At 42.1% G+C, this 12,877-nt stretch overlaps 1 protein-coding gene across 1 annotated transcript in view; it reads left to right on the top strand.

The window, feature by feature from the left end:
• The first annotated feature begins 10,140 nt into the window (after positions 1–10,140).
• LOC145412686 (glutamate receptor 1-like) overlaps positions 10,141–12,877 on the top strand; it is a 453,191-nt gene continuing 450,454 nt past the window's right edge. The window contains exons 1-2 of the mRNA XM_080282554.1: positions 10,141–10,154; positions 10,559–10,706. Coding sequence (XP_080138680.1) covers positions 10,141–10,154; positions 10,559–10,706 — 162 coding nt within the window. The remainder of the gene's footprint in view (positions 10,155–10,558; positions 10,707–12,877) is intronic.

Here is a 12,877-nt window from a genome sequence, read left to right as displayed (position 1 = left end):
CCGATGTATGGTTACCACCCAGCGTTGTATATGGTTTCCTGGGTCACAGGAGGCCTATAGCCTTGTCACTCAGTGTAGAGTCTCCTTGGAAAGAAGTAGACAGTACTACATCAAGTGAGTGGATGATGGTCCCCACAGCGTACCACCATCACGTTGTTAGTGCGTTGTAGCTTTGGGTTTAGTCATTATTCTTAATAAAACGGCTATGCAATCCAATGATAAATCACTTTTTTTTTTTTTTGTCTCTCCCTGCCCGCCGCCCTTGTTTTGTTTGACCTGTTAAAAATATGGTGCTGACATTCTTGGTGCATGTTAAGTTTACGGTGCAAGACTGAGCGAAGCCTTCAGTAAACCACACAGGTTTTTCCCAGACTCACTTACTGGCAGTCAGCAGTTTAACACTTGTTTAGTGCAGTGTTTGTCTTTTTTTTTTTTTTTTTTTTTTGTGTGTGTGTGTGTCATTACGCTGGAGGTACATTACTAAAGCGAGATAAACACGTCTTTTTCCTCAGTCTTTCCTTGCCTACTAATCGACAATATACTGGTAATATTTATGAGTTGTTTTTATATATTAATTTTTCAGTGTTTTGTTTTTACAATATAATCCTTACCATTGTTAGGAGTTTTAGCTTTCGATATAGTGTATTTCCAGATAAAATTGAAGTAAGATCACGCCAGAACAAACAGCTTTTTTCTCCATCCTTTCTCCTCGCCTCCCTACCCGTTTTGGTTTCTTAAGGTCGGCGCCGCTGCTCCTCTCTTTCCTTCCTGAATTTCCCTGAGTGAAAGCCATCGCCCTCGGTGTTATCGGCACACACGTCGGGCGTCATCCCTGAAAATGCCCACCACCACCGGCCATCCACGAGAGGCGCTGCGGATTTGCTTTAGATTTTCTTTTCGGGTTCCCTAAAAGTCTGGACCAGGAAAAGATCGTGGTGTTGGCGGAAATGTATGGTGATTTTACGGGTGGGGGAAAAATCGAGGCATTACGAAAATATGAAGGGGAAAAAGAAGTCAGTTCGGCAAACGATCCAACTACTGCATGTACTGTAACGGTAATCTAAAACCGTGAGCCATGAAAAAAAAAAAAAAATCTAGAGTTAGTAGAAATGTATGAGTAAAAGGAAAGGACCATATAACACGTGAAAAAATCGTGGCATTCATGTTTTGCTTGTAAACAAAATCGGGACATTTATTTTTTATTTACTTTTTCTAAAAGGCTTGGCCATGAAGAAGTCGAGGCGTTTTCGGATATATAACCTAGGTGGAAGAAGAGGCTGTTGCAGCAAGGATAAATAAATAAATAAATAAATAAATAAATGACCACGTGAATAATCGATATATTTTTTCTCTCTGAGATCTCAAAAAATTTGGACCACGAAAAATCAACACTTTAGCAGAAAAATAGTGGAATTTTTTCTAAGAAGAAGACTCGAGGCATTACGAAAATATGAAGGAATGAAGATGGCGACTTAACAAGCCAGTTTCATAGTAATACAAGGTCTGGGGTAAAAGTCAAGGTTTCGAGACTGTACCACACACACACACACACACACACACACACACACACACACACACACACACACACACACATCCATTCTCCTTCATATACAGTAAAATGCATTGACTCATGCATTGCCTCGTTTTATATATGTTTTAAGGCCTAGAATTGCCTGATTTACATATTTACATAGGGACAGGAGCTGTATGCAGATTGTCACCCTTTCCCCTCACCACATAGTCCAGCATTCTAACTCCTTTCTCCCCATTTTCCTAACTTCCCTTCCACCTCCTTCCATGCATTCTGACACCTCCCTCCCATCCCCTTAACCTCTCCTCACTTGCTTCCCTTACCACTCCATCCCTTAGTCTACCCTCCCCCGTCTAGTCCCTCACTTTTTTAGAAGCCTCTCCTCCCCTCTCCCCCATCCTGGCTGCCTTTTGACACCTTTCTCTCCCCCATCATCCTCTCTTTCACCTTCATCCCCCTCCCGTCGCGAGAGAAGTGATCCGCCGCCACCCAGTGCTTCGGGCATGGGTGTAGGTGTGGAAGGTGTGTGGGGTATAGGGTGAGAAGAGCAGGTGGAATGTGTTAAATGTCCGTATGTAAGGCGGCGGGATTACACTTAACCCCCTCATGATCGGAACCAATCTAGTGGTCTATTCAAGCTACCGCTACAACGTTTTGTTTACCTGAAAGTGAGTATGAGAGTCAGTATTAAGATCATTCCACACATAGTCGGAACAACTCCTATATTTTAATTCGATTTATATTGTGACAATTTATTCAGAAAAACAGCGTTATACGAGCCTGAGAGTGTTAATAGTGGCCAAGTAAATCACGCCCATCACTGAAATAGAAGAAAGACACTTACCAGCGGAACATGGGAGGCGTGAATGTGACTACTGGAATTATTTTTGCTCTGACCAAATTGTCGCCACTACCGCCATGTCCATCACCAGGAGGAGGCTGAGTAATTTCCATGTTAAGATTTTTCTGGCGAATGCTGGAACATTGCCCTGGTTATTTCTCGTGTGTGTGTGTGTGTGTGTGTGTGTGTGTGTGTGTGTGTGTGTGTGTGTGTGAGTGTGTGTGTGTGTGTGTGTGTGTGTGTGTGCGTGTTGTGATTTAGAATGTAATTTCCATGTTATGATAACACGTTTGATAGAAAAAACTCATGAAAATCGTACCTCTCCATCCTATAATAATAATAATAAACTAATACGGCGAACAAAAAGAGAGAGAGAAAAAAAAACAGACACACAGTATCTCGCTCTCGTTGGCTGTGCCGGGTTAAGCACTGCAGAGCAACACAGTTGTAATTTAGTGCATTCAGGCTAAGATTTTGGCTCAGTGATGGGTACGGAGGGACAGTGGGATCCATTTTCAAGGGACAGGGCATCACAAGTTTTATATTCTGGCTACCAAGTGGATGGTTTCTTTCAGTTCGGAGGAAGACCATGCCCCTTAGATGGTTAATCCAAAAGTACTTACAGATATATAGATAGATTAATTGATTGATAGATAGATGGATGTACTGTGTGTTTGTGATGCTTGGGTAATAGGTGCAGAAGTGGGAAGAAGAAAGGACCAGATTTGAAAAAGCAGAGATGGAAGTAGCAAAGATGGCAGAGAAGGAGATTGTGTGATCATAGTAACAGAGAGGAAAAAGGATACAAGGGTTCAGCAGTACAAAAGAGACGTAGCAAGTTTAACAGCAGTGAGGAAAGAAGGATTACAGGGAAAAATAGCAGAGCTAAAATTAGCAGAGACGAGGACTAAAGACTGAAGGAACATAATGGACAGGAGGAAAATAATGCAGGGTTCAGGATTATGAGGAAGGTTACAGGTACAGAAGAGGCAAGAGGTTACCTTGGGATGGAAGCTGACTGATGCAGGAGGGTGAAGTTATCGTTCTTCTCTCTCTTACAAGCCACTGATGAGAGAGAGAGAGAGAGAGAGAGAGAGGCGCATCTACCCTGCAAAGAAACTGGCTAGTGCAATGGGCGTAGCTCTCATTCCATTCTCCCTAACAAGCCATTGACGTCAAGAGCAGCAGTTGACGTAAGAACAGTGTGTTAGTCCCCGGCCTGACAATGACTAAGTCTCCTTTGGCTAATTGGCTTAGGCTGCTGTGTCTCGCTATCTGAGCTGTACACGTTTCCCGCTCCTAGTCTCTTGTATGGTCAACAATATTTTTTCAGGCTTCACCAAGGATATAGCGCAGTACAAATTTTGCTTGGGTTCGGAAATGCTGATCAGTTCCCTTACATATCCTATACAGGGTGGTATATATGTAGCGCATCTCTTGCACTCTCCTCGCGATTTCTTGCTCGTGGCGTGGACGGCTCAGTCAATGTTATCAGTATCTTTCCTATATCATCTATTAATTTCCAGCTCCTGCTGCCACATTCACGCCCACACCAGCATACTCAGCCTTTCCCGCAGCACACGAGGTACCGCCAGACGAGTGTCTATTAAAAAAACAATATTGACGCCATTTACGGGCCGCCCAGGGTTTGCAAATCAAGTGATACTCCTGCAATACGTAGGTAGATGTATTACAATACAGATTTTCCTTGCACGTACACATACAAATACACCCTCATGAGTACGGTATAGTGCTTACCTAGCTGTTGGTATTTCATTCACTCGAAAAAGAAAAAAAATCAAATCATACAATAACCCTGCGATATATTGCAGTGCAGAGAATAGCCTCCTGTGACGATCTTTCGCCTGAATAAAATCGTCTGGCGTTGGGTGAAATAGAATACCATGAGAATGTGACTGGTAAAAACATTAAAGCTCCCAGGCTCTTGTGACGTGCTCTTTATTGAATATTATCGCCTAACTTGGAATAGAATACTGCAGGTGTTCCGACCACGAGTGTTAATATTGATGTATTATTAGCCTTGCATGTGGAAGCAGGAATAAGTCCTAAGGTGCTTCATACTGAAATACCACAATAGTCCTATAGTCCTCCAGTATTTACGTTGATTATAGGAACACAGATTACCCGCGTATATGGCATCGGAATAAAATATCCTCGTTACCAAAGTTTTCTCTGCCGGCTAACGTCAGGCGATTTTATTATCTGGGAATGAGTCATGGGAACCTGAGAGTTATAGTGCAAGTTAACCTTACATAATAGAAACCTGTGTTGCTCTTCATCCTCTAGTTATTACGGTTTTTATGTAATATTATGAAGTCGCTGGTAATTCAGAGCAAAATTTTCCTTCGCTTTAGATATATGAAATGGTAATTAGAAAAAGAAGCAAAATATATTAATACGACACATGGAAATGTAGTTAAGCACTTCATTACAATGACGCTCCTGCAGACTGCCAGATGGTTGATGTATCGCAGATAAAACTCAATTCAGAGTAGCTGAACACTGCTCTTTCCTTCATACTCGTATGTCTTTTGGTGATCACTTACAAGTCAGCAACTAGAAGTACATAAGTAACTCACATGCTGCTATTTCATTCACGTAAATAAATAAAAATAGAAGCCAAGCATTACTGTCACACACACACACACACACACACACACACACACACACACACACACACACACACACACACACACACAGACACACGTATTTGGTCGACCATCTTCTGTTCGTCTTAAGCCTGGCGTCACGTCTGTTGCTCATTCCTCCTCTTAGGAAGGCCTTGCGGGGAGCACAGTAGGCCTATCCGGAGAGAGAGAGAGAGAAAAAAAGAGTTTTAATTTGCCTTGTTGTCATGAAATTAAGAGATTGTAATATTTCTTCCGTGACCATATATTTTACACATTACACAATAGTAAATTCTTCGTTGTTGAAAATTTGTTGTATTAATATTGACAGAGTTTGCATAAATAACACAGAACAAAAGCTTGCATAGGAAGAGTGTAGTGGAGTGTAGTGCAGGTATATGTAGGTAAATGTAGTAGTATGATGTAAGGTGGTGAGATGTGGCACTGTCTGGTGTACGTATTAGTGTATGCTGTGACCCTGCGTTGCGTGGCAGTGTGAGATCTGGTAGTGTGATGTGGTAGTGTGTAGCGTGAGAGGGATTGGACGTATGTGGTCTGGTAATGTGAGATATGGCAGTGTGTGATGTGACAGCGTGAGATCTGGTACTGTGATATGGTAGTGTGAAGTGTGAGAGAGAGATTTGGACGTTTGTGGACTGGAAGTGTGAGATATGGCAGTGTGTGATCTGATAGTGTTAGATAAGGTAGTGTGAGAGGGATTTGGACGTCTGCGGTCTGGTAGAGTGAGATATGACAGTGTGTGATCTGACAGTGTGAGATCTGGTAGTGTGATGTGGTAGTGTCAAGTGTGTGAGAGAGATTTGGACGTCTGTGGTGTGGTAGTGTGAGATATGGCAGTGTGTGGTGTGACACTGTGAGATCTTGTAGTGTGATGTGGTAGTGTGAAGTGTGAGAGAGATTTGGACGTCTGTTGTCTGATAGTGTGTGATGTGACAGTGTGAGATTTGGTAGTTATGATGTGGTACTGGGAAATGTGGCCGTATGTGGTGTGGTAGTGTAATGTGTAGCTTGAAATACCGTACAATGAAGTGTGGCGGTGTCTGATATGCCGGTGTTATGTATAGGAGTATGAGATGTGGTAGTGTGAGGTATGTCAGTGTGTTATAGCAATATGTATAAGGTGTGGCAGTATGAGGTGCAGCAGTGTGAAGTGTGGAAGAGTGAGGTACGGCAGTGTAATATGAGGCAGTATGAGGTGTGGCAATGTGAGATATGGTAGTATGTTGCGTAGCAGTAAGATATGTGGTAGTGTGAGATGCTGAATTTTGGCAGTGTGAGATGTGGCACTGTGTGATGTGGCAGTCTGGAATGTGGCTTGTGAATTGTTGCAGTTTGAGATGTGACATTGTGCGATGAGGCAGTGCAAGGTGTTTCCGGCATGAGGTATGGCAGTTGGGGGTGTGGCACTGTAAGATGTTTGTGGAATGTGTTAGTACCGGTATCTACTAATGCACAGTAACTTTTTTTTTGACACCCTGTTGTATTGCGTAAAATTTATAAATACCTTCAGGCCGAGGACGCTGTTTCCATGTTTTGAAGCTGTTTCCACACAATTTTGTTCAACGTAGGAAAGAGTTTGAGAACAGTATTGGTATCCTTCATTACCCGCCTCACCGCTAAGGGGACACTCAATGTGAATCAGATCGTTTAGTAAGACCAATAGTAAAGTAAATAATAATAATAATAATAATACGTCCTGGGAGTGAAGGAGTAAGGTTGTGTTGTGGGGGGTGGATTGAAAGTGGATACCGTCTTGTTAACTGGTCTTTCATATCAGCCCACCGACATGCTTTAGGGCCTTGTCGTGTGTGCCATAGGAGGCTTCGTAGCATCCCGGTCTTTGTGGATTCTTTTGCACCTTAAAATTCATTTGTATGCCTATATAATTTTAATTTCGACATAATTTACATCAGTAACATGTAAGAGGATAGTGAGATGTAATTCGCGGAATAAATTGCTAAGGAAGAGTTTTTCGACATCATTGTTGCCACTTAAAATGCGACCCATGAAGACACCACCACTGATACCGTAATACCAGATTGGAATGTGGTATCAATTTCGTAATACACAAGAGACAGTAGGTGTTAGTGCCCAAGTGCCAGGATGACGAGTGAGAGCTGCAGAGAACCAGCACTTTGTTGATATGTCGGAGGTGGGTGACAGGACCACTGAAACTGGTTACGTAAACTGTGCCTAGTGTCGAGTGGGAGAAAATACAAATAAACCCAAAATTCTGCCGTGCACCACCCCTTGATTGGTGTGTTATAGGTAGATAACTAGAATTTGGAAACGGGCTACCTAACTTATGTTCAGAGTCGAATAAATTGAAAAAGATGAAGATGAACTCGAAAAAGTCTAAGGTCAGATAGGTGAAAAAATACCAGTAAGTTTTTAAAGTTCTGTCATCTAATATTTCTAGTGTGAAACCAAAAACGACACGTATTTTTAGTATAATTCTCAAAACACGGATCAAATTCAATCACCATTAGCTTAAAAATATGTATAAAATGTCAGGACACTTTTTCCACTCAAGTTCGGAGAGAGTGAATAAGAGAAAACGATACTCACTGGCCTTTTTTTATTTTTTTCAGCTCAGGTTCGATACGCGATACATTTAACCTGCCTTACCCGAAATGTGCATTAATTAAATGTTTATGATTAAGATAACCTCTTTACTATGACGATGAAAAAAAAAAGTCGTTTAGTAATAGAAGGAATAAAAGTTGATATATCGTCGTGTAAGGATTTCAAGAGATTTTTGTGGACGAGAACTGGCCACATGTAAGCTGAGACAAAAATCAGCTTTCAGTAACGAGAATAATTTAGTTAAGCTTTCTGTCGTCAACTGAGGGCCAGACAGCCTCACCTCACGTCGTTCCAGTACCCCTTATCTCAGCCATCCAACCCCCTGACTCCAGCCACCTCACCAGAACCACCTCCTTTGACGCACTTATCTTCTTTTTCACTCTATCTCTTACATTTCCACCTTCCCCCCCACCCTTCATTTCACGTCTATTTACTTCCCTTACTTCCCCTCCCCTAGGCCAGTCTCTCGCCTTCACTTTCCCCAACTCATTACCCCTCATCATTCCTCTACCCATTACCCTTCCCATTATTCCCCTACCCATTACCCCTCCCATTATTCCCCTACCCATTACCCCTCCAGTCACTCACCTACCCATTACATCTCCCTTCATTCTCTTACCCTTTACCTCACCAGTCATTTCTCTACCCATTGTCTTAACCAGTCATTCCCCTACCCATTACCCCTCCAACCATTCTCCTACCCATTACCCCTCCGACCAACCCCCTACCCATTACCCCTCCAACCATTCCCCTACCTATTATTACCCCTCCAACCATTTCCCTGCCAATTACCCCTCCCGTCATTCTCCCACCCATAAACCCTCACTTCATTTTTCTTCCCTTCCTCACACATCTACCCTGTGTCATTTTTCCCCCTCCTACTTTCCCCTCACCCTTCCCCCTTACATCACCCCTACCCATAGTCTCTCTTCTACCCCTTCCTCCCCTCTTTCTCCCCTCCTCATAGCCTTACACATTGCCTTCACCCCAACAAATTATCACTTACACATCCTCCCATACTCCCACATCATTTCACGCCTTACCACCCAATAAATCACCCCTCACCCCTATTAATCTCTCCTCGTCTCACCCCGGGTCATCTCCCTAGTCACCCCAGATTACTTCCCCTCAGTCGACACAATCCATGGAGTAGCCAGCCAGCGTCCCCTCCAGCCATTGAGGGACATATTCTTGCGCCTTGGGGGCTGTCGTAACACTTCTTCTTTAGCGATTCATCCTGCCTCTTACACTTTAAAAGTCTCTTGTGTGTTCTTGATTCGTGATATGTTGATGGTAGAAAGGTATAAATAAAATAACTATATAAATAAATTAATAAAGTTCAAGGAGAATAAATTAATAGAGTTCAAGCAGGAATTCCGTTATTAGACTTAACTACCTTTAACTTGTTCAATAAAGAGGGCCATTTTCCCCTGCCACCACCAGACAGTTTTCTTTAGGGGTCCCTCCCCCCCTCTTTTCTTTATGAGAAGTGGTTAAGGATGCCCTCAAACAAGAGAATTATGCTGTGATAGGAGAGGAAGCAAAGGGGAGAGAGGAGGGGAGGAGAGGAGGCAGAAAGGAAGTGATGGGGGATGAAAGTGAGCAGAGAGGAGGTATAGGGCTTTCGAGAGGCAAGATGATGAGAGGGGGACAAGGGAGAAGAGAGAGAGAGAGAGAGAGAGAGAGAGAGAGTGATCGTTGGACACATTTAGTTTATTGATTCTGTCCCCTTTAAGACAGTTTTGTTCATTTGAGATAAATTATAAATGTCTAATGGCTCAAACCGCCACAGTATATCTGGAATGCTCGACTTTTCCTCACCTGAATGGTATGGTTTGGGTTCAACCTGCATAAGTAAATCAAAGTGCGTCTAAAGCATTGAAAAGGATAGCCCTGTCGCGGTGGGGTCATGTCTGTTACCCATTTTACTCTGACCTGACCTAAAATTGCCATCTCTCCATCTTGACTGCTGAGTTGGAACAGTAGACTGACACTGAAATACGATGTTTCTCACGAAGAAGTGCTGTAGAAAGGATACAGAGCCGTAGCATTGTCTTTTTCTGCAATTGAGCTACATGAAATAAGTAGCAAAATGAGAAAAATGTGGACCAAGTTAAAATGAAAGTCTATACAGTTTTAAGGCTGACAGTAATTTTATTTAACTGTTTGTGATTATGAGATTCTTAAAATGATATTGATAAATCCCTTTTACCTTAACTTCGTCCAGATTTTCTTCCTTTGCAACTTATCCCACGTAGGTCGAAAGAGAGAGAGAGAGAGAGAGAGAGAGAGAGAGAGAGAGAGAGAGAGAGAGAGAGAGAGACTTAGTAACTTGAACTTGGTGAGTTGAGCTATTGTTCACTCGACGAAGAATGAAAATAGAGGATCATTCCTAAGTGGCCTCGGATATCCCGTAACACCTTTTCCTCAGCGATTTTTTCAACACATCATCCCGCAATATTGCCATGTAGGCTTCTGGTCCAAGCTATATCGATATTAAAATGATATAAATAATGGATCTGACAAGGTAGTGTTAAGGAGTGATATGGAAAATGAATAGCAAAATGCTAGGGGCTAAGACACCTCCCTTATATCCTAGAAAAGCAAGGCCCAGAGAGGAAATGATAAATTAAGGTGAGGAGGGTAGACAGGAGATAAGATAAGGAGGTGTGTATGTTGGGTCATTACTTCTTACCTGCCCTGATGAAGATTTGGTCTCGTGTTAGTTTGGGTTCAGACATTTGCATTATTTTTTAAGTTGGCTTCTGACCTCTCTACCGCCTCGAATTTTGACCTATTGTTCCTATTTTATCATTCCTTGTTTTCTGGTCACTGTCTCAACCCATCCTTGAGTGGGAAAGAGGGTATGGTGGAGGTGATTATGGTGATGATGATGATGATGATGATTATTATTTTCTCTTGCTAATCTAGTTTCCCTCTCTCTCCCCCAGTCTGCCGTCAGTTCTCGCGGCCTGTGTGGGCGATGGTCGGGTCGGTCCAGCCTGACAGCTTCGATACGCTCCACTCCTACGCCAACACCTTCCAGATGCCCTTCGTTACGCCCTGGTTCCCGGAAAATGTGAGTACCTGCTTTACATATTAACGTGTCATTGAATTTGTGTGTTTATATTGTGTCCTGGGGGGAGGTGATCTTAAGATGGGACTGGGATTAGGAAAGGAGGGAAGAGAAGGAGGAAAAAGAGGTAGAAGTGTAGTAAAGGATATGAAGGACTAAATGGTAGAGAAAGAAGGAAGAGAAAATGCAGGAAGAAGTGGAGGTGGAGGAGAACTGGTAAGAATATGACGATGGATGAAGAGAGGAGATGATGAAAGGAGGAGACGAAGAGCGTTACGGTACTCACTATGCTTACGCCAATACCTTCCAGATTCCATTCACCAATACTTAATTCCCCGAAGATGTGAGTACCTAAAGATTATATTTATAGCGTAGTTTATTTTACAAGTTTATGAATTATGAAGAAATATTTTGTAAAAGAGTATGAATGTGAAGTGACAAAAAAGTGGAGACAGTATTACTACATGAAAAATCTTTTTTTTTTTTTTTTTTTTTTTTTTTTTTGACACGAGTATTTGATGTATTGCATGGTGAAGGAATAGTTATACCATATCCACAACACTTTTCTTCCAGAGTACACCTACACTTATGTCGCTGCTACAGCACAATGGTACGTATATTCCAGGAAAAAATAATAAAATAATTTATGGATTGGCTTACATGTGCTTATACTGTCGCGATCAATCTCCTCTTTTTTTTTTTCCCCTGCCATCCCTACTACATCTTCATACATTTTTTCCAAATGTATGTTTTTATTAGTTGCCTATATTAAAAGAAAAAAGGAAATGAACGAGGGCTTTTGGTCAAAGTACCTTTTCAAGGTAAGCGGGGTCTTGGCTATATTGAAGTAAAATGTACTTTAACACTTCTGTCCCTGAATTTATGGAAGGTGCGAAGAATCCGTCTTTCAAGAATCATACCTGCTGGAGACTGAAGGTTCTCTGCAAACCGGAAGACCATTGCTTATGTTATTTTAGAGTACCATTTAGGGAAAGAAAACAGAATCGGGAGCAACCGGTAGTTTAGCTTCTTTTTTTTTTTTTAATGTTTTATCCACTTTGGTGGTGGTGTTGGGAACGGAAACGCTCAAAGACGTAGGATAGAAGCCTGTAAAGGCTTAAAACGCCTTGTGTTTGGGAGTCCTAAAGGTGTTTGTTATAGCTGCTGGGCGTGTCGACACCATCGCTACGTGGTGATGACAGTGATGTTGGGATGAGTACGGGTTAAACTGGAAAGAGGGAAAAATGATGGGGACGGAGCAGCGAGATGGAAGAACAAGGGTTAATTATAGGTGAATATTCCATTAATCTTTTTTAGGGAAAGGAGGAAGTTGGATAAAGGAGAAAGGGGGGAGGAGAAAGGAAGAGAAGGAACAGAAAGGATGAAAGGGATTAGGATGGAGGAACAGGAGGAGGTGGAGGGGACTTTATAGAGAAGAACCGATAATGATCATGATGACCATGATGAACGTGAAGAGAAATGAGAAGGTGACAGCCTGATCGGTACATCCTGATCGGTACATCCTGATAGCTTGGAAATTCAGCACTGTTTATTTAGTTATATACAAATTGTTTTCTGTGTATCTTTATTCGGGTTGGGATTAGGAAAGAACATATATTTTTATACTGAACGAGGAATGGAGATTGGGAAAGAGAAAGGTGAGGAGAAAAAAGTGGAGGAGAAGGAGAGGAGGAGGAGGAAGAATTAAAGTAGTATGAGAAGAAAAAGAGGGAGTGGAAAGAGGATGAGGAGGAACGAGAGAAGAGGAGCAGGAAGAGGGAAATGTGGGACATTAATTTTGTGAATATCAGATCCAGCCGGTGACACCTTCAACCACACCTGGTCACCTGTATATTAATTAGTGAGCACAAATACACCTGAGGACTGAGCAGGAAAATTTGTAGTAGATGAGGTATTTGAGTCATTTATGGATAGGGGGTAAATGTACAACAGGGTAAACAGAGAGGGATTATGGGAGGTTTTGCATGTGTATGATATGAATGGAAAGCTGTTGAATGTCGTTAAGAGTTGTGATGACAGTGAGGCTGGTGAAGGGGTAAGTTGTCGTCTAAGTGACTTAATGTCAGTGTTGGTGTAAGACAGGGTTGTGCTATGTCCTTTTGGTTATTAAATATATATAAGGGGTTAAGAGAGGAAAAAACTCGAGTTATGAA

This window comes from Coenobita brevimanus, chromosome 1 (genome assembly GCF_032717465.1).
Source record: "Coenobita brevimanus isolate Jiangsu-jjx chromosome 1, ASM3271746v2, whole genome shotgun sequence".
Classification (NCBI taxonomy): domain Eukaryota; kingdom Metazoa; phylum Arthropoda; class Malacostraca; order Decapoda; family Coenobitidae; genus Coenobita; species Coenobita brevimanus.
Note: the sequence above shows the minus strand (reverse complement) of the source record. Positions and strands in the feature narration are given on the sequence as shown.